Raw genomic sequence first — 26,247 nt, forward strand, 5'->3', positions numbered from 1 at the left:
CTCCTCAATTCCTGCCTGAACGCATAAGATTTAAATAGTTGGTCTGGCTTCCCTGAACACAGCTTTAAAATTCCCTGCGGATTTCCTGAATTACTTGGTGAAAGGGGCTTCAAACAAGTGACAGCTGTACAGCAGAAGGAAGGTCTCCCATGTTCAGGCAGGCATTATACCAACTCAGTACCAAAGAGCAAGTCAAGCTTGGTGACAGTGTGCTGCTTATCTGAACAGACAGCCTGTACCCTGTTACATATTTACACAGGAACATCTAAAACTTCACACCAGATTTCAACATTCATTTTATTAACAAAGTGCAAACAGTTTTAAACTATGAGTTGTACAGCACTTACACTGCGGAACACTCACATGAAAATGAATGCCAGTAGTCAGCTGAGACAAGGACAACTATCACACAAATTCATGCTGTTTCACTAACCAGTTAATTCAGCTTTCATCATAGCTTCACAAGTAGTTTAGCAGCTCAAAATGCAATGCACAGTGGCAAAAAGTTTGGCAATGTGTTCGGTTGGTCCACAGCACAGTCTGCGGAAAACAACTTCTGTGCCAGCTACTTTACCCAGCTCTCGAGCCACTGCGGCGGTGGGAGTCAGTAGTCTCAGTCAGTTCAGACCCTTTAAAACGAGGACATGCGTGCATTGGCTGTTACTCCAATGACACAAGAGGACAGCCTGAACCAGGGCTCCAGCACATTTTGGACATTTTTTCAGAGCACCTGAAGCTGGCAGAGCCAGCAGGAACGCAACCTTTATAACAAACCTTCAAAGGTCATTTTGCCCCAGTAACAGGTTTAAGATGACTGCAGAAGAACCACACAATGGTATTGACAGAAAGGAGTGCGCACACAACCATCAACAGCCTCGGACTAAGCTCCAGTGAATAAATGCACCTCTTCCCAGGAACACGAGCCAGCGAGTCTTCGGGCCCCGAGCCAGTTCTCTATCTGGTTCAAAGAAAGCTTTCACTGAAAACCCTCGTTTTGGGACAGTTTTAAGGCTTCAACAAATACAACCCGATAATTCCAAGTTCTGCGCTGGGTACTTGAACCCAATTTATTGGTGATTCTGTAAGCATGCAAAAACTCAGGCAGTCCTTCCTTAGCACAGTGTAATTTTTAAAGGCTGACCTAAAAATGCAGATCACTGAACAGCCCGGAGGAGGCAGGTTAGCCACACAGACCAGGAGCTCACCTGTCTGCTCTACCTCTCCTGGGGGCAGGCTGCGGCGCATTAGGCTGCACAAGCACCCCTCTGTCTACTTGAAGATGAACGTTTCCTCTAATCTCTGCAGCTCGAGGGGCTGTACAGGAAAGGTGCATCCCCAGGGATCCGGTCACCTCAGAAGCTACCTAAAGCAAACAGTGAAAATTACCTGGTGTTGTCTTCTCCATTAACAAAGCTGAGATCATCAGGACCGACTTGCTCACCCTCTGGGAACGCCGAGCACCGCTCTGAGGCTGAAAACAAACAGAAAAAAACCTGTACCAGGCGAGCAACCAGAACAGGAAGAGTTAATGTTCCATCACTTGCAAGTGCTGCTGTGTTGCACTTCATCCCTGACATACTGGTACACGATGTGATCGACACTGTGTTAGGACTGCCACAGGGCTTTAAATTAAAGATAACTTTAGTCAAGCACAGATACGAGCGAGGTTTTTATTATTCTGGTGAGACGCAAAGATTTAATGCTTGCTGCAGACACACAGCAAAGCTGTAAACTAATTACTGGGCTGAGTCGTTAGGCCATCCTGCTAATGCACAGTGAGGTGCTTATTCAGGCCCAAATCAGCTCCAACCACCATCAGACGTCACCTCACAGGTTTTAATTTGATCAGAAGGTTAAAGCTTTTCAGAAAGATATGAAATGAGTTTTTAAAATTACACTGAAGTGCTCAAAGCACGCTCCTGCCAATTAAGATGCAAATCCACGTCTCAGGCAGTGGTTACCTCCCTGAAGGTAGCCTACTTACAGGCCCGCGCTGCTGCACAGGGAGTTCCAATTCAGAAGAACTGGAGCTATGGGTTTTCCAACGCTTCCCCTGGGAGAGTCACCTAAACTGACTTCTCAAGGCTAGAGAGAGTTCCCCTCTTCTGTTTTGATCTGCTTTTAATTAGGATCCCAGGAGAGGAGTTCCAAATCGTATTGGCTCTTACTTGTGCTTGAATACCTCTATGGCACCATCACAACCCCTGCTTCAGCAGCGCTGAGGCAGACTCACAAGACGTGAACACAACCAGTTCTACCTTCACTCGAGGACTGCACAGAAAAGGCATGGTTAAACCCCTCTGACGTAGAGGTGGCATCCTCCTGCTCTTCGTTTTCTGTGTCACATTCGATGTCACTATCACTGCTCATTCCCGGCAGGAGATGAAGGACGTGCTTCTGACACGCCCCACCTACAAAAAGATAAACAAAAGCAAAAATGGTGGCAGGAAGATCTCTCTAGCTAAAGCATTTCACTTTTTTCACACGTAAGAGTTACCAATATCAAATACCAAGAGCTGGCAGGAGAACAAGGGAGAAAGAGCACGTTTTGAGCTAATGTATTTACCAAAGCACCAAGGAATTTGACAAAACAGCAGGGACCAGCTTTGAAAACAGCCTAATTGTGCAGCTTAGCTTAGCTTGAGAGGAGCAGTTCCAACAAGCCACCAGCTGAGTGCAGACTCAGGTTCCTTCTCGTTCAGCTGCTCTCTCTGCGAGCTGCTCTGTCTACCTCTGCAAGTAGGACAAAATAAAGGTGGCTTCTTTAACAGTTAAGGGATAGTATGACCCTCTACACGGATATATCTACCACATCCTTCAAGCAGCAATATTCCACTTAATCTATTCAAGTCTCACACACAAAACCAGCGCTGTTGATGATAATCAAGGTGGCTTCTTTTGTTTTGCCAGAACTTGGGAGTGCACTGATATCAAAATTCTCCCTTTTATACTGTTTTGTAGCTGACCAAAAGGGTTTGTTCGGCTCTTTTACTTCTCCAGAGTTGACAGTCATTGCTAAGAGAAAGCAAGTAGTTAAGTGAGATGCCAACTCTACTGTAGTTTTCCCTCTGAAAGGAAAAAAAATAGTAATATTTGTTTCCTGGGGTTTTTAACAATGAAGTATTTTAGTTTTTAAAACATTTTCCTATTAGACTCTGCTATAATAGGAGAACTGCGGGAGCACATCACGATCACGCTGCAGTGACTAAGAGCAGAAATTCAGTTTTGTCACTGAGAGACCTTCTGTAAATGCCAACTCCTACACAATATTGCACACTGCAGATAGAGATGGATGCTGGCACCTTAATATAGGCTTTGCGCTACAATTCAGTCATTGAAATTCAAATTAGTGCAGGGGTGGAAGGCAGGAGAGTTTTAGCAAGATAAGAAAAAAAACTCTTCTACGTGGACTTTGAAAAAGAAAGGCAATAATATTTTTTTCCAGCATGGAAAGGATGCAGGAAGGGAGGGGGAAAAGTTTCCTCTAAGTCTCTAAGGAAACTGGCTTACGTACCACAACACCCAATACAAATGAAACACTGGAGGGGTTCTACTGTGATGTGGAGGCACTTAGCACTGCAGCTTGTTCCTGAAAGCTTAACTTAAAAGTCAAGGTCACTGACTATTAGTTTAATTAGATAAGAAATTATTTTCAAGGCCACAAAAACAAACAGCAAAGCAAAAGACCCAGAGGCATATCAAGAGGTAGAAAAAACAAGCAGCAGTCCAGAGAAATGGATGGCACCTTGTAACCTTACGGCTAGCTCCCCACATTCCTGTTGTACCATAACATCACCATTACTCCATGGAGAGCAGTGGCACAGAGATGTTCCTTCCTCATTTAGATTTATACAACAGCTGCTGAACGTTACGGCAAAGTTCAACAGCCATAGACATGGGATTTTTTTTCCCCCTTTGAGCTATTTCCATTACAGAAACAAACAACCACGGACCAGAGCGTGGCAACGCTGCATTTGCCCTGTACAACATCCAATTTACCTTCTTCTGGCCCCGCTGAAGTGCCTTCAGAAAGCACGCCCTGCAGTTCCCCAGTTTCAGCGTTGTTTTCCAGACTACCTGACTGTGTTCCTTCTGTGCGATATCCTTTAGAGTTTGACCTTAAGAAAGAATTTAGGAGAAACACACATTAGAAATTCAGCTTTAATCCAGCTACGGAGACAGCTCCTTTTAGTGCCACATCTAGTTTTACTCATTGCTTCAAGTCATTTGCACTTAAAACTTCCAGCTTTAACTAATTTAGAAGCATTTAAAATCTCAAAAACTAAACCTCAAAGTTTATAAGTATTTTCAAAAAACTTGTAATCCTTAGTATTTTTAGGAAGTGCACTTAACTCCCTGATGTGTAACTGAACTATTATGAAACTACTGAAAAACAGAGTCCCAGTGAAGAGTGCTCTCTTAAATGAGGAAACCCAAAGTGGTAACATTCAGTTAGATATTTTGGAACAAATTGCGGGAAAAAAGCCTTCCAAATCAAAGTAGCAGACTACTAGAATAGAAAAGATGACTTGTACCCCAGTTATAAAACAAAAAATCGATCTCCATAGGGAACAACAGCAACCAAGTAAACTTCAAAGTAATTTCACTTCCCTGTTCCAAGCACTCGGGTATAGTGGATTGGTATTTTTTCTAGATCAAGAAAAAGGAGGAAAGAAAGAGACAAGGAAAGGGAGGGGAAAAAGGTCCTTACCCTAGAGCAACGAGAGCACCAGCTTTTCTGGTCTTCTCTACAGCAGCTAAGCCGTTTAAGCCAGAAACTCCCACATCAGAATCTGAAACTTCACAAGGTCTTTCCTCTGCCTTAGGCAGAGCCTCAGCAGCATTACTGCTGGCCAGGGGCCTGGGACAGTGGTGCCGACTGCTCGACTTTGAACTCCCTAGGCCGCCTGAGAAAAGAGGGAGAGAAGCTCAAAGCACTCTTTGTTTTAACTGGATGCTTTAGTCTTATTTTACACCACCTGTTTGGTTCCAAACATGTATGTACCAGCACAGCTCCCCTCCTGCCCCCAGACCGTACATTTCGTAGGCCTCCCATGGGATACACATACCACTTGATGCATTTTCTCTAAGCACACACACAGTCTCTGTCTCAGCTGCCATTTCTGATGGGAGATGCAGGTAAGTACAGATTAATCCTTCCCCATCTTGTGTAGGTAAAGCTTATCTTCTACTAACACAGCAATCCTCTTCACTGTTATTTTTCCCAGCCACGGGTGCCAGGTTATTTGTCACCCATCTCCTACGTCTGTTTAGCATTATGAGAAACCAGTTGTGATACCCTGTACCTTCTCTAGACACTTAGACTGTGAAGGGCAAAATACCAATTCTTGCGTTAGGCATTTCATTTCAATCAAGGAAATGCAAAACTCAGGAGCAGCAACACTCCACAATTCTTTCAGTCACACACATTGGGATGTTTCTTGAATTGCCTTTAAGTCAAATCACAATTTAAGCTTGTTCAGTATTTTGTCACCTATGATTTTCAGTGTAAAGGCAACCCCTAAAACGTCTTCAGAGGGACCAGAAGTAACATACAACACGTACATCTGTGCTCTGTTGACCTGGCAGCTGTGTGGCACCATTCCACAGCTGCCAACTTACCTAGGGCCTACACAGGTACCCTAACATTTAATGGATTTGAGAACAGATCCAGCCAAGTCTCAGGCAAACTTCAGTTGCCAATTAAATGGACTTCTTGAAAAGCTTTTGTACAACATGTGCTAAGATGCAGTGCACCACACAAGTAAAGATGACTTTGCTTACCTTCAGAGGTTTGACTGTCTCCCTTTAGCCGAAGGTTACCTTCCCCGCAGTCCATAGCCCTTCGTAAAGACAGACTCCCTGCTGCTCCAGAGCGAATAGGCTTGGGGGAGTTACTTTTCTTACTCGCAGCTGCAAACATAGTTTAAGATGTGACAAAGATTCAATCAAACTGCTACAGTATTCTGCACTCATGCTTCTTTTAAGTGGTTAACGAGCAATGAGACAAACCGAGTTCAACTCCCTAACCTGCACACAACTCCTTCCACACCCTTCCTGTCAAAGACATGGTCTAGAACAAAGCTGAAGTAACTAGGGCTAAGGCCAAAAATACACAGGAAATGCCCGCCTGCCTTCCAGTAAGAGATCCTTCAGGAAGCGATCACCCCGATGGCTTCAGCCATCACACTCCTGCATGGAAGCATAAAGGATACGGACAGCCAAAACCATCTCTCAGCTCTTACGTCTGAAGCCCAAGGTCACTAAGGACCTCAAATGCAAGACTGGACGTCAGGCTATGGTACTCACACTGTAACTTCTCAACTTAATTCTCTGACTGTGTGTCAGTGTGACTCATGGGACAGAAACTCGCCTAGGTATTGGAATGGAGGAAAGGTAACTGGAACAGCAAAACACAAGTTTTACTGTCACCACATCCCATAGAGGTGAAGGATTTAGGCTTCAATGCAAGTCAGAGGATTGCTCCAGTTCTACAGAACAATATATGCCCGTTCTTTTAGGTCCATTGCATAGTGAAAGGACTTCCTAGTGCCTTAGCAGCTTTTGAAAGATGAGGCATTTGCTAAGCAACAAGGTAGCATTAAAAGCCACACAATACACAAATGCTAGCATTTCCAAAGGTGTGGCTTGATTCTTCTGTGGCTTAGAGATGGTGCAATTTAAGGCTCCAAACTGAGACGCAATTCTATCCTCAATGAGCACCATCAGAGAAGAAATTTTCTGCTCTGGGGAAGTGATGAAATGCAAGGTAAACCTTGGCTGGAGCTGCAAAGGCCCTTTCTTGCAGGTCAGTATTGAAAGGAACAGAGAGGAACAGGACTATTATACCAGCTCTTCAGTCCACTCAGACATTTGTAATAGATTTCTTACTTGTCTTGGTTCCAAAAAAGCAAGCAGTAACTTGAATCAAAACTCAAAATGCTGGAAAATCATCTGTCCCAGGCAACAGGGAAGTGAGAGAGGACTGTACCATCTGTGCCTTTATTAAGGTCATCAGCAACTTGCACAGTCTTTGTGCTGGTACTTGAAAGATTCCACACTGGCTTACACCAGTGACACTTACCAGAATTCAGTGACAATACCTGAAGAGACTGAGACACAAGCGTATCTTTGGAAGAGGTCACCTTTTGAAAGGCAATGTCTCTCCACAAGCATCACGAAACATCAAGTTCATAGATGGACCACATCTAGAGCAGCATTCAGCAAGAAATGACCTTCAGCTAGAATCAGTTCAGCACTGCATTAAACTTCAGAACTTTCTCACTGTAGGTGTGCTACTCATCATGGACCCAAAAATTTAGATTTTAAATTTATGTATTCTTGAGTATGAATAACTACAAGAAGGTCTATTTCCAGGTGCCTGGATACATAAACCACCTATACAAGTGACATTTACATCCCCCCCTGCTCCAAGCACTTACAATTCCTTATGTAACAACTGGTAACTGAAGACTTTGTCAGTAGTTCCATTCCTATTTCCTGCAGCTTGCTGCAGCTGTCTGTTCCACAGGCAGCTAAAGCACCTTGCTCAATGGAGAAGAAGTTGGGCTGCCCATCGCATGAGCCAGCGTTGCTGCTTCTTACTTCCGATAGCTGGTTTTTTACATCGGACATTTTGCTTCGTACTTCAGCCATCTGAGTTTTAAGTCTCTTCAGCATCTTCAGGTCAGGTGGCACACGCCACATCGCCTGGTGTCTCCGCTGATCTCGATCTTTTAGAGAATACGATGATGCTTCACCAAAGGGAAAAGTTAAAGAACACAACAGGTAAGTACAACAGTTCTCAAATACAAATAGGTATCTATTTTTTTAACAGCTACAAGAATTCTACCTTCTGCACTGCTAAAAAACAACAGATACAGACACTTTCCTCTGTACACTGCAGCACCATAGTATTTAGGATGTTAGCACTGCATCACTACTAGGACAACAGATTCCAGGATTTCTTTTCTTGTTAGTACACACCGCTCCTGGTACTCTCAACCACCAAATGTACAAATTGTGTGAAGCAAGAGGTGTGGCTGCTTCCTGAGCAGATAGCTGTTTTGTGTTATTTTGACTCTCAATGCTAACCTCTTCTAGAAAAGGGCCTTTCATTCATCTCCCACAACGGCTTTCAAAGGAACTGCACGAACTGCATCACTGCTATGTTGCTACACAAACCAACCAGCCACTTCAGTCACATCCCCCAAGAAAAGACAAGAAGACCCTCCTTGATAGACACTGCTGTTTTCAGTTGAGTCATCTGGCCTTCTCAAGCTGAGGTCAACCATTAAGACAAAGAAAACGTCAGAGCAGATAGTAAGACACAGCATACTGATGAGCACAGAGGAGGATGTGAAAGTCTAGCTACCAGTGAGAAGAACCGCCTGTCATTATCCTTCACCCACTCTTCAAACCTGCTTCTAACTCTGGAACTGCATTCCCAGACATTGCCAGGTTGGAATTAAGATTATTTGAGACGTGATGTGCAGTTACCTCTGTTCTGTAGAAGAGAGGCAGGCGGACGTGGCTGAAGGCCCCAAAGGTTTTCCATACCATTTCTGTCTTTTAGATCCAACAAGTGGATTAAAATCAAGGGATCAATATCTAGTAAACTGCTACTGGCCGTCGAGCCCAGGACACCTCCTCCCCGCCTTGAAGGTCTTCCACTTGCACTGGTGTAGCCGTGGCTAGTACCTAAGGAAGAGTTATGGACAAAAAGTATTTCATTTCTTATCTTTTATAACTCTTAATAAAAAGATTGAACATGTTAATTAACAAATCAAAACAAAGATTATTCTGAAGACATGCACATAAACTTTCTAGCTATTTCCCTCTCCCCATAGCCACTGCAGCATAGATACCACTGCTAGTGAATGCCACTCCTGACCTGTGGTCACCTCTGCCATAAATACGTATATATTCAACAACTTGTTGAGCCATAGGTTACCATCTTGTTAACCTATGGCTCACCTTTCCATTATTACAACTAAATAATGGAAATAATAAAATAATTATTACAATTAAAACATATTTCTGCTTGACTTGTAAGGATTTTTCACTTCGTTCCTTCCATGTAGTTTAGGTTCCACAGTGCACTAAAATCGAAGTGAATTTATCATGCGTTCAGAGGCCACACAGACATTAGTAAGAAACTGCTTGGCAATCTACTTTTGATTGAAATGGAAGGGTTTTCAAAGAGGCAGAGAAGTCTCCCTTCTAACTTACGTATCATTTTTAAATGAGCACATTCAGAAGATTCCCCCCGCCTTTTTTTTACTGAACCAGTGAGACGTTTCTGCCACACTGCAATCATCAGTACGAACTACATGATGCAGCATTTCCAAAAATAGAAATGCCCGCAGAACACACAGCTTGGTGTTGCTTCCAAGAAGAACAGCGGAAGAAATCCAGCAGCGTTTTGCATAAATGGGAATTCTGAAGGCTGTTTTTCATACCTGATGCTCCAGGAGTAGCAGCAGCTGCTGCATCCTCCATGAGATCTCCTTCTTCCAATTCCATATTATTACTGTATTCCACATCATTTTCTCCAGACCTTAGGTGATGATTGGGGTGGAAAAGGGAGAACACAATTAATTATTATCTTCTGTCAGCCCCCTTTAAACATTATGGCACATACCACTGAGAAAAACACAAAGCACTGTAAATAGTATCTTCTGCATTCCCAACCACACTAATTAAATGAATGAAAGTGTTGCACACAGCTAGGTTGTACGATCTCATCCTGCAAACATCTGTATTTGTATGTGTTACAACACATTCTCGTGTTTTAATGAAGATTTTAGGATTTGGCATCACCTCAGCTAAGAAATTTAAGTTCTCTAGTTTTAATTAACTACCTGTCCTTATCATCACTCTCCTACTACCACACCACCCTCTAATACCAAGCCTCTCGATTTCATTAGTGTTGATCAGTACAGAAAAAGGTTTCTTGGCACATTTGGAAAGAACTATTACAGAATAAAAGATATAACATGTTCCACAAAAAAATAAAAAAAAAAAATGAAGAGAACAGAAAGAAAGGAACTAGCTGTCTGAAAATTCAATGTTTAAGATTAACTGTACCAGTTCATGTTGTTTCCAGTAGAGGAAACATCCCTCAGGTTGCACTGACTCCCACATACGCCGTAACGGCGATGTATCAAATGAGTCAGTTTCCACTAGAACAGGATGATTACCACTGGGAGACACGGTGATGATCTGGGAGGCACTTGAAGTTACTTACATGGTTTCTTCATCAATATCATTTTCTTCAGTGTTACTAGTTGCTGTCGAACTAGCTGAAGAGCTGCTACCATCGAGGTGGTTAACCTCATCTTCTCCAGCAAGATCTACATCCAAATCACCGTCAGAGAGTTCATGCTACAGGAATAACAGAACAAAAAGGAACATCTTACTCGCACCTTAATGCATTTACCAAAACCTACAAACAGAAATCTTATCTCCACAGAGGTGTCACACTATCACAGAGAAATTAAGAGGGTTTTGAAAGCAAAAATAAAAGCTGGTAACAAAAAGGGAAGTTGGATTTTTCAGATGCAACTGGGAAACCTTCTTGTGGTAGGATCAAGTAGCTCTGTTCCAGAGCATCTCTGTCATCTCTTGCTACCTCTTAAATTTGTTATCTCCTATTTCCACACAGGCACTTATAAATCTAATTTACAACTCTAAAGTTCACCTATGTTTCTACTGCTATCCTAGCATAAAAAGCTACACAGAAAGGGAGGCAGAAAATAGACAATTCCTACGTTAAAGTCTTCATGCTGGATCTTCTCTTCATCCTCTTCCTTGCTGTCTCGCACTAATCCTGGAGCAGCAACGTTCTCAAGTAGTACTTCAGTGCTTTGTCCAGATTTCTTTGATCTTGTTTCTGGACTATCATCGTTCTGGGGACTAAGATGGGTGTCTGGAGGTGAAATGCCTCGTGATTTCTGAGTCCGGGAAAGTTCAATCGCAAGCCTCTTAAATATTAAAAGAATACACAAAAGTGCACATAGAAGACTACAATGGAGCAGCAGCATCAAATAATTTTGTTGACTTGCACATAGTGTATTTTACTCATGACAATATCAAAGTACCAAGTAAACAAAAGTAAACAGAAGTACCCAAGAAAACAAAATCATCCAATATGAGCTTTGTAACCTAAACCAGTTCACTGATGGTCAATAAAAGGTGTTTTTACAGCAATATACATTCCACTTACTTCTTTGAGATTATTTATTTGTTGGATATAACTTGTCTGAGCTGCTTCCAATTGAGCAATATACCAGTGTTGATCCCGACACTTTTGGAAAAAGGTTGGTGAGCGCACCTGAAACCTTCAAGAACAACATTTGAAAAGTTTCAGTTTTCTGACAAGGTCTGAAAAGCCACGCGTAAGTCCATCAGACAAGCTGGAATCTAGTCTGTTCAGTGTTTCATCACAACACGTACTTCTATACTCAGTATCCTGAATGCACTGACTGGTAACAGGACGCATTTTGTAGCTGAAGCAGTTATAGAAGAGGTAGCTATCTTCACAAACCAAACCATCAGAATTAACATACTACAAAGCATTTAACAGTAGCTTCGCAGAGCTCTCTGAAGTAGACAAAGCTTCTACATTTGTCACGACATTGCAGTTTCCTTTGGCAGCATTAGTTCCCTTACATTACAGTCTTCCTTCATTCCCAAAGCTCTCCCATGCTTACTACACTCCAAGGGAAAGAATAACCCTTTTTCCTGAGTTACCTACAGATCTCCAACCAAGGCATATTAAAGTCAAGTGTAGCTGCTTCTCAAATAAATGTATTTCAACTTTTCTCAACTCCCTTAAGCTTTAAAGGAACAAATTTGCTAATGACAGTGAAATCCGTTTCTGACAAAACATGTCACAGTTATTTTAAATTCAACTACTTCATTGTTTCCTACTTCAGTAGTATGATACTTTATGAAATAATAGCAGAAAAAAGCTACACAAAGTTGTCTCTTACCTTAGGATCACGGTGTCATTCTGTCTGTTTAAATAGCCTTCATTGGCTAGCAAGTCTAGACGAAAGAATCTGTTGTAACCCCAGCATTCTCCAACTTCAAAATCGGAAGCAAACTCTCTAATTATGTTTTTAGTGGGATCATTGGTGGACTGGTGAACCATTTCTACACGGTACTCGTACCTGCACAGAGGAGGATCACAGATTAATACCCAAAGAGATGTCAGAACTGATGAATGTGTCAAGTTTAAGAGAACTGCACTTTCTGGGAAGTTGGCATGTCCAGCTGAAGAGGTTGTAAAATTTTACTGAAAATTTACATAAGCACTACTAGGAGAGGAAGGTAGTAGAAGGGAGCAGTCTGTCAAACCAAGCCTGTAAGTCTGTGACTAAATACCAGGAGACACATTCTCTCCTTGGTTGTTTAGCCAGCTTGTTTTCTATCTTAAGTAAGGCACTGAGTAACATCTTGAAAATACTATCTTCAGCTCAGACAACAGGAATCTCACTAGTCTTTTCAACACTGACTGCATCAGTCCCTAGCAACACTACAGGACTTCAGGTCATTCTCTTCCAACCTCTCCAGATGCTCTGCCAACAGAAGAAGAAACAAACAAGAAACAAACCAACCCAACCAACAAAAACAAACACACAACCACAACCTGGCTGTTCTTACTGCTGGTTTGCTTACTTGGATGTCTCTGGCAGTCCAGCTGACAGCTCCAAGAACACAGACAGGTAGTAACCCCGTACCACTCCATTTCCATCCTGGAAAAATATAAAATGAGGAGAAGATAAATTGTTTTGTTTTTTTTTTTTAAAAAAAAAAAAAAGCTAAAGCCAGACAAACCCCACCCCTACACTCCCCACTCTTCAAGGCTCAGAAAACACTTTCAGAAAACAGCTTCAGTCATATTTTCAGCAGTGGTCTACTTTGTATGCCACAGTTTTGCTTTTTTTTTCCTTCTGTGACCAAGAGCTCATCCTGTAATCTGAATCAACGTAGAGCTTGCATCTAGAAGTGCATAGACACTCCAGTATTTGTATCACCGATATCAAACTCCAAACAGAGCTTTAGTTACTTTATTAATATTTTAAGAGTTCAATTAAGTGGCAGACTGAATAGACAAACATTTGTCAATATATCAAAAAAATTTAATGTAGCACTGAAAAAGCAGCAAAAAAAGCTCATCAGTTTAGTAGATGTCCTGTTTTCCCTCAAGCTCTCAACATGAAAACTGCTCAAGTTAAACATTAGTTCTGAAATACTTCATGTAAAACTGTATTTCAAAGCCACTTCATTTTTGAAATGAGAGAGTAATCTCTTTTCTTTAGAAAAACATGCAACATGAGAAGTTAGGTCAGTTAACAGAGTAACCACATTAGAATCACCAGAAATCAAGAAAAAATACGGCAAAATTTCCATCGCACTCACCTCAATCAAGGATGAAGAATGGTTCAACTTCAATCCTCTAGGTTGAAGAAATATTTCAACTTACCACTTGAAAATAAATTTTAAGGTCTTTTGACAGCACACCTTACACAGTCAATGAAGAACTCACAGTGCTCTGAAAACTTACACAGGAGTCCACCTCTGCACTGCTAGAATACAATTCTGTACCTACGTGACCCTAACAGTTCTCTGAAGATGCCATTCAGATGACTGATAAAAAAAACTTGTACTCCACAATCAAACTTATGAAGGTGTTTCTCCAAACACTTCTGCAGCCAGAACTTCCTGGAAGCACTGACCAGAACAGTGGAGTGAAAAAGATCACACCTTACAGGTTAGCGCTCCAACACTGACAAAGACATCGCTTCAGAAGTCTGAATACTCAACCCACTGAAAGGACGATAGTACAATACCTACATTTTAACATCACCATTTGAGGACAGGGCACACAGAAAAACAGATTCCCCTTCAACTAATGCTCTGTCGTCCTCCAATTTCCCAAATAAGTATTGTTCATAAACATGAATTAAGTTAATCTAGACTTCAGCTTGTTTTTTGTTGTTGTTTTAATTCAAACTAAGAAACATCTGCAAGAAACACTCAAAGACAAAAAGAGTAAAAACGTCTGTTAAAGTTCCCATGGCATAAGACACATTTTAATTGCTTTTACGTTAACCAGATTAACTTTACTGAGAAAGTTCATGATAGGTATCTAGAAACAGAGAGGGAACACTTCAATGCCTGATGATTAGCTCTGCAGCTCTAAGTTTTTTTCCATACAGCTCTTTATACACAACATCTCCTCTCTTGAGGAAGAAACTATCTGATATTTCCCTACAAGAGAAGCATAAGCACGCTGCCTAAGAGCTTTAGGCTGGATAAACAATTTTAGTTGAAAATGTAACTCACTGGGTAAACTTTTAACCTCCAACAAAGTCCTGACACTTGAAGAGGTGGACTGTAAACAGGATCTGCTCGCTGACGCAACGTACTATTGAGAAAAGAGAAAAAAGATTTGCTATAGAGACAAAGCAAAACCCTCCATGAAATAGCAAGTAATGCATACACTTGCACTCAACGCTGTAGAGCCATCCTTCATGCTGCACACAGTGTGTACCTGCATGAACTATGCAAAATGTTAAGTGCCCTTAAGAATACGTATTCCTCGCAAAATTATTCAATATTCTGTAAAAAGAACTCTAAGCAGTTTGTCTTTATCATGGTGAACCTTTTTTCTACCCGTTTAGAGAGGGTTAATTGCTATTCACCTGGTAAATAAGAGATTTTGACTGAATTCATAGAGCTTAGTTCATATCTAACAGTTTTCAGTAAAGATTATTCAGTGTTTTAAAGAATACTACATGTCAATAGAAGAAACAGAAGAAGCTTCCTGATATTCACAGTAGTTTCATAAGATACAATCTTACCTGAAGTTTTCCAGTACAAAAGTAGTTGAGTCATAGGCTGGGACCAATTCACTGAGGGGAAAAAAAAATACATTAGAACACACTGAATAACACAACATTAAGAAAATCTAAGTTCTGGAATTTTCAGAAGCATTTCATATGATTTAGGTCACTAGCACCACTGAGATTCACCAGGACTACACCGGGTTATTTCAGCACTTTTGAAGAATCCATTTATAAGCCATTCTCCCCCGCACCTCTCCATGCGATACTGCACATCAAATCAAGTATTTTACGTTACGAAGAAAAAGCAGCTGAAAAGTATTTAAAGAAAGTTAAGAGTATTTACCCTTCTACCTGTTATGCCTAGTAATCTGTTAATAAGAGTGATTTTTTAACATAAAATTCCTTGATAGCTCTAGAAGGATGAACCTACTGCATGGCTAGAAATACAAAGCTTAAATGGTTCATGTTTCAGAGCAGTACCTACCTTACTGCACTGGGAAACGAATATTCAGCTTTAAACTCTCCTCAGACAGTACTTTATTTTTTTTCAGAACACGCTTCAGGACAATAGTTTTGAGATTTCATTTAAAAACAAGCTAAACTGGTATTTGCTAAAGAACACAAACGGATTTGAGGAGTTCAGATTTCTCATGCTTGCAATTTTATGGAGACAATTTGCAGCCAGCTATCCTAAACCCACAGACTTCTTCAGAGCCCAGCATTAACAGCCCTCTTTTTATGAAGAAGAATTTTGTTAGGAAGTGGTTTTGCCTATATATTCTGAATTAAGGTGACCTGCAGAGGCATCTCATGAGAGCCTTGCAATTATATGCTGAACGACCCCAATAATAAGAGAAAAAGGACAAATCAGTAAACTAAGTGTAAAAGAAAAAAAAAAAATCTAGTCAGCTGGAACCTGCTGTTCTGACTCCCCAGCAAAGACTACAAGCTTATGAAATAAGCCCTGCTGGAACAGAAAAGCCTGCTTGAGGCATACGCTACTAAAAGAAATTAAACAGTTTGGCATTTTGGGCATATAAATCCAGACCCCAGTTCAGAGATAACAGGTTTAACACTGAGAAAAGGACAGAACCCCACTACTGCACAGATTACTGCTGCCACAGCCCACAAGGCTGAGAAGCAAGACACCTCTACTAAAGAGGTGGGTATCAAGCAATCTCTCTAGCAACGTGCCCATCATCTGTTACCACCCACTTGTTCAAATCCACACGTTAAAACACAGTGGTAGTGTCCCGTCCTAGTTTTACAGGAGGCTTATGCACATCAACATACATCTACCTCCCAGACTCACTGCAACAGCCTCCTCCACATAAAGGAAATGTCTCATGGGATGATCTTCAGCAATTTGGGAATCCTTTACACAGTAAAATGGAAAAGGGATATTCTCCTCTAAACACTTGTTTAACAAGCAAAACAAACAGTTATAAGGCAGCTGTCAAGTTCTAACTGCAACAGAGAGGAAATGCAACGTTTACCTTGTAAAGTCTGGAGGAACAGGAGTAGTGACAAACGAGGCCATAGGTTTCCGATGAACCTGCTGGAACATCATCAGGATCTCTGAACTTTTGGATATCAACTCACTCTTGCTGCATGATCGTAACTACACAGGAGAAAACAGGAAAAAAAAAAATCCTTACATCATTTAGATCATTAATCTAAAATTTCTCTTAAGTTGTTAAAATGGTATTTTAATTCTGTCTCACTCCCAGGCCTGTGCAACCCATTTGGGAATTCCTGAATATTGAAGACTGTCAAGTTCTACAGTGATAATTAAAACAATTAGTACATATTTCACTTAGGTTAAAAGAGTTTGTATAAAAATGTCTGATTAATACCAAGTCACACATATTACTGTGCTTACACAACAATAGCAAAGTAACTCAGTCTAGAAAAGAAGCTTAATTAGACATTAGGATAATTTGCTCAATATATCACGGCACAGCAAGACAAGCTCCTGTGACATTAGACAGTTTCTGTGTTTCAATTATTCCTTTACTGTCTTACTGCCAAGCACTGTACTTTTTTTCCCCCAACCACATTTGAACAAAATGAAGCCTATATTATCTTAAAGAGAGGGCAAAAAATAAAAAAGCATTTCCATCCACTTCATTCAAGGTGCCCTGCAGGACCAATCTAATAATGAAGATGTTTTCAAAATCTCAACAAAGCTAATCTTGTCTGTTCCTCGAATAGCTATTACTATACCTTCTAAACCTATTTGCTAAAGGAGACAAATTACTCTGTTTCTTATTTATGCTTTAAATATTGGAAGAATACATCTTAGATTTACAGTTCAAACTTTCTGCCAGGCTTAAGTGAGACTGATATGCACATTTAAAAGAAGCCACATTTTTGCTATGAGTTCTTCACATAATCCTATTACTTCCACACACACACACAAGTGAAATTCAAAGCCCCTTCTAACAAAGCCATATATAATGAATCTAAACTAGCAGTAACAGTTGCCAGATACCTGCATTTTCTCTGGGCTCTTTAGCTAGTAAGCTTTTCCTCCTGTTTTGGAGGGAGAAGAGGTCATATTTCATTAGTGCCAATTTGTTACCATTTGAACGCTTTTTCCACAAAAGAGAAGCTGATCTGCTGACATGCACACACAGTTTCTCAAAGATTTACAAGGTCCTCATTTGGGTTGCAACATAAGTAATTTGTTTAAGTAACAAATGCGTAATCGTGTATTTTGTAATTGCCAGTAATCCCTGTAGTAGCTTTTCCAACAACAGAAGATAACACATTTCATTATTTCTAGAAAGAAATAATTTCATTATTTCTAGAAGACACACTTGTTTTTAAGAAGAAATTGTGCAACCTAAGGCCACTCGAATGAAAAGATACCATGAAGAAATAGCTCTAGCCATCAATTAATAGTTTAAAAATAAGAAAAAAAAAAAAAAAGGTCAGCTGAGAAATTATCTATGCAACACGGCATTTCAGCTTTTTTCATAATCACCTGATGTTCTACTTCTTGAAGCAGGGATTCCAGAAGTTCAGTTTCTTGGGTAAGAGATGTCTTTTGACCTATTTAAAGAAAGGAAGACCTGTTTAAAGACAAAATGACACAGTCGCTAGATTTTCAGAAATTTAGCTCTTTTTTTTTCCCACTCTCGTCTGGAAGCTGCCCCAAAACCTAGTAAGGTAAAGGATTTCTAAATATACCAAGGTTGATTGAGAAAGCATTTTAAAAGCAAGCCTACGTTTTTAATTAGAGCTGTAGTGATGAACTCACTTGAGGTTAAGACAGTAATGAAACATTCTTTGTGTCCCAGAAATGGTAGGTTTGTTGTTTTGGGGCGCTTCTTCAGACAAAAAAAAAAAGGCACGTTTGGCTTCACTGAATTTACTCTCCTTCAGAAATCCCTTTTATATTAGCTGGCACTTTTATCTTAAAGTCCACTATTTCTCTGGACTTTGGTAATAGGGTTTTCTTCATTAAAAAAAATGAAGTAACGTTTAAATGTGTTTGTAAATTTCAACTGGCATGAAGACCATGACAAGAAAGAATAAATGCCACATTTGTCTGTTTTCCTATTGTGGGAATTTACTTTGTCACCATGATATATTCAGTGTCTGAAGAGTGGTTGCTAGTCCTTAGAAGAAAAGGTGTTACACACAAAATGTTAATTTGTAGATAAAAATAACTAAAACATTCTGCCAAGGTTTGAAGACTGATCTTCAATCTACACCTTAAAATAAACCTTGCAACTTGTTACTATATTCAATTTAGGCACAAAATACGTACAAATCCTGGATTTAACTTAAAGCAAGCATTTTAAAGACTGTGATTTTGAAGAGGATCCTAAAATACAGCTAAAGTACATTGATTATGTTTTATTTTTAAATGGAAACGAACTGTAAGAATAAAAGCAAGCATTATCAAAGCTAAAGACATTTTGGAAGCATGAAAAATTTTTGAATTTCTTTGGGGTGGGGAGTGGCGGTGGGTGAAGACTCCAAGCATCAGAAATACGATTTGCAGCACAACTGCTTTACTGCTTTATTTCTGGGACAAACACAAGGCCAACAATCTATTTGTTCATGTACTGTGATCTACTGGTTGTATACTTTGCAAAACCACATTTCTAACATTTTTAACAGTGTGTCAAGAGATTAGCATCCCAAGATGTCACCTTTAGTATGTGCTGCTATCAATGCATTTACAAAAACTAAAGCACACATGGAAAAAACAAGGTACAGATGAAAAAAAAATTATTAGATGGTGTTTTGTAACAGAACAAAAACAGGGTATGTCTAGCAACTTAGAGTGGCATCAGAGTAACTACAGGATTAAATACAAGCTTTGCTGTAGGTAGTTTTCTGTCAGCAGTTTCCTTGCTTAACACCATAAAATGCGTAAGGAGTCCTAGGGTAAGAAAGTTTCTCGATAGATTTAAACATTATGAATACATTGCTGCCATTTGTAATACACCAAGCAAATGCTCACCCATTAGTGTTATAAGCTTATTCTTCAGCTGAGTGTCTAACCGGGCAATCATCATCTCCACCGCATTTCTTATTTCCCGAACTCGTTCATCCTTCGCACTACGCACGGCCTCCACATTCCTCTCCTAAAAGAGAGTTCAGAAAAAAACATGCACAAAAAGAAAGTCTTCACACTTTAGCACATTTCACTCATTTGCACATCAACTCCATTCTTCCAGACCCCAGAGTTATCCAAAAAGGCCACTTAGAGCCCCCCTCCATCCTTAATGGACTGAAGTTTGCATGTGTAAGATAAGAAAACAGGAATGTGTTTTTAGATGAGCTGTATTGCAGACTATTCCTATTGCCAATCTAAGTACTTCATTATTATGTTGTAAATATCCTTTGACTTTTATTGAATATATAAGTGTGCCCTCTGGTGGGTGACCAAAGGTTAACCACAAACCAGCAATATTTTCTCATTACAGAGATTTATCCTACAGGAATTCTTTATACCAAAATCTGTGAATACAACTACCTGTTTCTCTTCTGGAACTTGAGCAGCATAGCAAACTACTTTTTTAAAAAAAAAAAAATAATAATAATTTGATTTAAAAAACTGTGCCCCTCTCTCTGCAATGAATCTCTTTCTACATTTCACAAATACAAGTAACCCACTTGGTGATGTAACCTGGTCACGGGCACTGAGGCAGAGGTAACCACCAGTGCATGCAGCAAACAGCTACCTGAATGACAGCATACACAAAAACCACACAAACTTTTTCAAAGATAGGATGCATGTACGAGAACTTACTGTGTGGTCCTTGTGAAAATATACTAAGTGTCACAGTACTGAGTGGTCCTTCCTAGAAGGCAGAAAACTGCACTGACTTGTAGGAATTGCCACTGAAACTGCCATGGCTGAACGTGTCAGGTGTTTGGACTTCTAGCACACTTATCATTATGCAAAGGAGAAAGTGGGGTACACAAACTTCAGATCTTTAACTAGCGAGCATCCTGTAGGCTCAAATATACTTGTATTTTATTCTCCCAAAGAAAGGAAAATAAGCTGTACTTGAACAAAGCGTTTTTGTACTTGCTTAGCACAGCAGTCTGCACTCTTTAAATGTTTACAAATATACAGCTTTCAAAGAGCTGCACAAGTCTAGCTTTTAAACAGCGTACATCAAAAATTCCCTGTGCTAGCTAACTCACATCTTTTTTCTGTCTGGCAGCAACAAAACCAACAAGAATATGTTCGTCCTTCCCCAGTTTATAAAAAGAACATAACTAAAAAGTGAAAGTGTCTGTCTGTGGGATCACCTGATTACATTCACAGAAACAACAGCACACAGGTACTGAAAACATCCACAAATACATGAAATGGTACACTACTTCCATTTCCTGCTTCACCGTTACTCTTTGACAGTGGCATACTGCCAGAAAACTTAATGTTATCTAGAAACAATTTCTTACCACTTCTTGCACTAAACTGATCAATTCCATGAGTCTTCTCCTGAGCTTTGCCACTTCTTCGTTTACTTTTGTGACATGCTGTTCATATATTTCTGCCAGTGGCTTAAAAGTATGTCCTCCATGCTGTTAAAAAAAATAAAGAATAATAAATGGGAGGGAATGGTGGGAAATAGAACATGCCATTTTAATTTTATTCCAGTCCTATTAAATTACTGAAAGAGAGGGGAAGAAAGCCTCCTGGTGTATCACTCATTTTGGAAAGGTTCCAAAGCAGATTGAATGTAGGAAGTCTGTCTTTCACTTCCCTTCATAAGAAGTCATGAAATTGACTTTCATAACATCAAAGCTTCCTGTCGAGAATTATTTGGAGTCTCAACGGTCCTCCAAAAATAACCTGATTTATTTATTTATTGTACAATACTAACAACTCAAAGATAGAAGAGTTATTACTCTTATTATTAAAACACCCTTCCCAAACAAAGGCAGCACACTGTTTAAGCTACATTCGATCACTTAAATTCCAATGCACGACAGCAGTCCCTCCTTGAAATATTCAACTGAAGGGATAATAAAGTATGGTGAATTGTGCTACCAATGAACCTTTGCATATATTAGAGATCATTGCCCAGAATATTTAAATAACAGGTTAGCTATATATTCTGAGAAAGACGTCCTTTGCCCACAAAATTTTTCACCACCATCTACGGCTTGTCCAAGACATCATGAAGTTAGTAACAAGGAAGGTAATTTTGACTTTTCAGCCAAAATTAAACTATTCTATTCTATAATTAGAAACAGAAGATACTTCTTTGTAAAACCAACCTTTGTATTAAATTATAAATGCATATATAACTATAGTATTTGCACGGTAATTCAATGCCATACCAGCAGTTTCATAGTTTTTCTATTTCTTCAAACTGCAGGCAGACATAACACTGGCAGTCTCTTGCTATAACATACCATGTGCAACATATAAGCAAGCTTCTTCTTACCATTCCTCCCCAAAGCGCACACTGATGGCAGATACATTTCTTACAGGTCCAGCAGAATACACTAAGCTTTTCATGATGATTTTCACACCTCAAATAAAAAATAAACATGTAAGCAGCAGCAAACACCTATTAATTTTCTGCAAACTCAGTTTATTTTCATTTGTTTTGCTACCCAGACACTCGGAGTGAAACACAAAATTCCAGTAGAGCATAAATCATCAGCACAGTTTTGCAACAAGAATACTTGGTGAAAATCTTCCATAAAATAAATGTTTTTTTAGTATTCTCTCAGAAAATATTTCATAAAGTACATTAATAAAATCTGATTTATACCCAGCAGGCAGAGGGTATCGTCACTGAATCAAGCTCTGAATTCTAGAAGTTAATTCTTTGCATTATTAAAATTCCAATCATATGCAACCTAAAGTAACCAGAGATCAATGGCTTATAGGCTTTTTCAACAAACTGATCTCTGCCATTTCTTAAAATTTCAGGAATAGCATCAATCAGCAAGCCAAGCACAGACCAGGCAAACCTCCAACACATGCCTCTCCCTTCCTCCTCCACTCGGTTTCAGGAACTTGGGGAAGGAGGAGGTATGGAACACATCATTAGACCCTAGCCATATTTCAGTGATTCTCCTCACACTTTCCCCCTCCAAATCTCCTGAATATCATATATATATATATATGTATATACACATAAAAGTTGACTCATGTAAAGCAAACTGCAAAAGCCTTTGTGTGAAGAATGCTCCATTTACTTGTCTTTTTCATTTTCCTCGTGCTTTGTCAGATTACACAGTTGAAGTGTGTCGAGCTGTTGTGTGACCTCTTCTGCCCAACGACAGTTTACAAGCTCTCGTAGCTGCAGCGGGGCTCTGCAAGAAGCATTGCGAGAGTTACAGCGAGAATTCAGCTCCAGGAGCTAAGAGAGCACTATCAAAATGAAATCAGTTCATCAGTTCTACAATACTGGAAAAGCCATGAGCAAAATGCTGAAGCTGTATTAGGTATTTCAGAGAAAAAAAAAAAAAAAAAAAAAAGATTAGAAATGTAACATTTTAAGTTGATTTGTTCATACTGGGGGAAGAAAACCAAACTGCCCCACAACTACATATAGAACAGCTACATGGGGAAACCAAGAACTAGGTTAAGATTTGGTAATAGCCTGGAAAACACTGGGCAAGTCCTTTCATTTCTCAGTGCTTCTTCGATCCCTCCCATTATTCAGCCATCCCTACAGGAGTGCTTCAGCTGTCTCCCTTGTAAAACATAGATATATTTACCTCCTCACAAGCACTTAGAACTAAGCATTAAATACTTTAAAAGTTGAATATGAAGTTATACAGTATCGGTTGGTTGTTTTTACAAATACTTCCCCTCCCTTAGGGGCAAATATAGCCTGCTTCCCCTTCCTCAGGGCAAAACACACCCCACCTCCCAAACAGTTTATCAAGAACGAGAATTGCAAGGTACTCAGGAACCAGAAGCACTAAAGTGTGCCATGGGGCAGGGGAGGGTTGTGTTGCACTGAAAACAAAAACAAAACCTGCACGCACTCAGTTGGTACCTCTCTGAGGATTTGCAACACAACAGGTAAATCTCCCGAATAATTTAGGTATAAAATAAAAGCACGTTTCAGGCTGAACACTGACAGTTCTGGTCTCTTCTTGCAAGATGAACATAAAAAGTTCTAAGGGGAATACCATCTAGTTACTCTTATTATATGGCAATAGAAGACAGCAAAGTAACAGGGTAAGAACGAAGACCTTGCTTAGCTTGTCACACAACTGCAACATACAATAGAGTAAGTAATATATCGGGTACATTTTTATTGCGACAGCCAGCAGGTCTCAAAAAAATCACACTTAAAAAATTTATGCAAATTGCACTGCAAAAAGACCCTTCAGAACTAACTGGGCAGTGCACCCAATTCCTGATAATTTATTCCTCGTATTAAAAACACCTTACCTACAATGAGGGCACTGAGCTCTTTGTTCAGTCAGCCAACGCTATGAAGGGAAAAAAAAAATAATTGAACGAAAGCACCAGAAAAGAACTGCTAACAAGTACATTCTATTGTTATTTAGGAGTTACTCCCCTTTGTTATCTTGTATGCGCTAATAAGGCTTTTATTTAGCCTTCCTGTATTTTTCCATTTTTAGAGTTTGTAATTTAACTGTTCAACCACTTAGTTACCGAAGAAGCAGCTATTTGTATCTTAGTAACACCACCACCACCGTTCTTGAGTTGTCAAAACCACTCCAGAGAAAACTAAAAAGGGAATTTTGAGGTACCCAATATTCCCTTAGAAACCACCTATCTGGTGCAGATTTCCATAGCTACAGACTAAAGAGCATATTTCAAGGAAAGAAAGCAAAAGACACAGCAAGTATATTTTTCTGACTCTGAAGTCTTTGAGGTAACTTATTTCTTCTTCTTGAGCTATTTATACGCAAGTTAGACACCTGCAGTTCAAATCCACAAGGACCCTTTGTCTAGTTCTCTTCCAGAAAGTTCCCTTCAAAGACAAGTAGCTGAGGAAAGAACTTCATCAGGGCCACTACAGCTTACAGATGTAAAAGATCAGCAGCTGAGAGGCTCATCCTTTGGCAGCTCACTGCTACATTTAAAGATTCCCATGAAAAACCTCTCACCACCCAGCAACAGCATGTCATTTAACATCCTTAACGTGCCGCACGAATCCTTCGCCGACAGCTCTTGGCAGAGCTTTCAGAGAGAACGCCGACTGTCTGCTGTGGTTCCTGGAAGTACGGGTCGAGGTCTGAGAACCCCAGCTGAACCCTTCCGCACTACGTTAGCGCAGCACAACGCCTGGACTCAGAACTGAAGCATCACGCCTTAGTAACTGTCACCTTAATAAATGAATTAAGGTGCTTCAGCCCACTTCAGCTCAAGGAGGCTTCAGCCTGCATCTGATCACATTGTATGAGTTTGGGAACTATTTCAACGCATCTCCAAGGTAAGAGGGGATGTTACGAGCTCCCAGTTCCGTACTGACAGACACAAAGTCATCGTTTGGTTCCTGTCCCAACTCTATCTTCCACACAGTCATCACTGACTTCCAAAATACGTTGAAGAAAGGGTCATTGTGTACCTGTTTCTTACGAGCAACTCTTCCAGGCAGTCCCTATAATTAGCACCACTAAATGCAAAGCACAGCCTGCCTAGTTTTCCCTCAGCATTGGAAGAGATTTTGAAAGGAAAACTAGAGAGCACTCGGCAGGAAAAAAGAATCCTCAGAAGCCCACAAAAAGAGGCAAGCAAGAAGCTCGAATGTGTTTGTAAGATCACAGTATTTCCTAAGTTCAAGTGTTTGCAAAACTAAGCCATAATATGCAAACTCACCCGAATACAACTGAAACAGCACAGCTTGGAGCAGTGAGGACACAGTCGTGCATCACGCAACTTCTCCATACAAATAAAGCATCGGAATACTTCAGCAATACTCTGGAAAAGGGTAGATTATTGCTATTGTTAAGCCACGCACTTCTGACATAGGAGAGAGGCATTTTTCAGGCAGAATGCCAGGTTTGACAGGTGCAATCCCATTCCAAACAGCAACGGGTAGTGCATCTCAAAGCACGATACCAGGTCAAACACCACGGCTCTCCTCCCCACCTCTTCTTACATCCCACCAGCTCTTAGCACTCATTTTGTAACGCAGTTCTTTAAGGAATACGTTTTTTGTTTGATCTCCCTTTTTCCAAGGGGTAATTTCCATAGCCAAGCGATATTATTCCTCCTTGTGTTCACACGGCATTGAATGGTTGCCAGAAACAACTGCACCATACCCGCGGATTCAAAACCTATGAGCTCCAACATACAGGCATTAAGCTAATTTAAAAGCACGTTACGTACATGTATGATACAGAGTGCTAATGAGAAAGCTTGCATTGGACATTTTATTGACTAATAGGACTTAAATTCTTTTAACGCCTACCATTATCACCACGGCTTCTCTGCCCTCTCCACGTCCCCCTGATTACCCGCGGTCATTAGGGATTGATTTAACGCACGGTTTCGCTGCACCCCCAGCAGAGAAGCCATTTGCCTGGCCCCACCTAACCCATCACCGAACAGCAAGGTTATTTCGCAGCGCCGAGCCCCGCTTGCTCTACCCAGGACCGAGCAGCTCGCCCCCTGCGCACCAGGAAACAGACCCCCGCCAGTTTAACCCCCCTACAAGCCGCCCCCCCCCCCCAGCCCCCAGGCGCCCGGCAGGAGGCCAGGCCCTCCGCTAACGGCCGCACGGCCCGGGCGGAGCACGGCGGGGCCGGGCCCCTTGCAGGGGGGCCGCTCACCTCCACGCTCTGCTCGTCCATGGCCGCGGCCCCCCCGGCCCGGCCCGGCCCCGGTGCGCTCCGGAGGCGCCGGGCCGCGGCCGCGGGGAGGGAGGGAGGGAGGGGAGAGGGGGCGGGGCTTAGCAGCGGCGCGCCC

The 26,247-nt window shown here is 40.8% G+C and overlaps 1 protein-coding gene across 3 annotated transcripts; it reads right to left on the minus strand.

Annotated features, from left to right (window-relative positions):
- Positions 1-272: 272 nt before the first annotated feature.
- Positions 273-26,234, minus strand: TRIM37 (tripartite motif containing 37). Of its 3 annotated transcripts, none has more exons than XM_035343356.1 (25): positions 26,112-26,234; positions 25,156-25,257; positions 23,758-23,798; positions 22,548-22,664; positions 21,785-21,872; positions 20,793-20,915; positions 19,339-19,462; positions 17,848-17,915; positions 16,355-16,479; positions 14,874-14,924; positions 14,356-14,437; positions 12,685-12,761; positions 11,997-12,176; positions 11,228-11,342; positions 10,773-10,985; positions 10,250-10,386; positions 9,462-9,559; positions 8,500-8,700; positions 7,443-7,754; positions 5,785-5,913; positions 4,712-4,907; positions 4,000-4,118; positions 2,259-2,411; positions 1,387-1,471; positions 273-958 (listed from the first exon to the last, which is right to left on the minus strand). In XM_035343356.1, exons 1-25 carry the CDS (start codon positions 26,130-26,132, stop codon positions 955-957), a joined length of 2,961 nt encoding a protein of 986 aa, XP_035199247.1. In that variant the 5' UTR covers positions 26,133-26,234; the 3' UTR covers positions 273-954. The 3 variants fall into 3 exon arrangements, with proteins under 3 accessions (XP_035199247.1, XP_035199246.1, XP_035199248.1); XM_035343355.1 differs by having other exon boundaries at positions 273-1,027; XM_035343357.1 differs by lacking the exon at positions 273-958 and having other exon boundaries at positions 1,383-1,471.
- Between the last annotated feature and the right edge of the window lie 13 nt (positions 26,235-26,247).

The sequence above is a fragment of the Oxyura jamaicensis genome, chromosome 19 (genome assembly GCF_011077185.1).
Source record: "Oxyura jamaicensis isolate SHBP4307 breed ruddy duck chromosome 19, BPBGC_Ojam_1.0, whole genome shotgun sequence".
NCBI classification, from domain to species: domain Eukaryota; kingdom Metazoa; phylum Chordata; class Aves; order Anseriformes; family Anatidae; genus Oxyura; species Oxyura jamaicensis.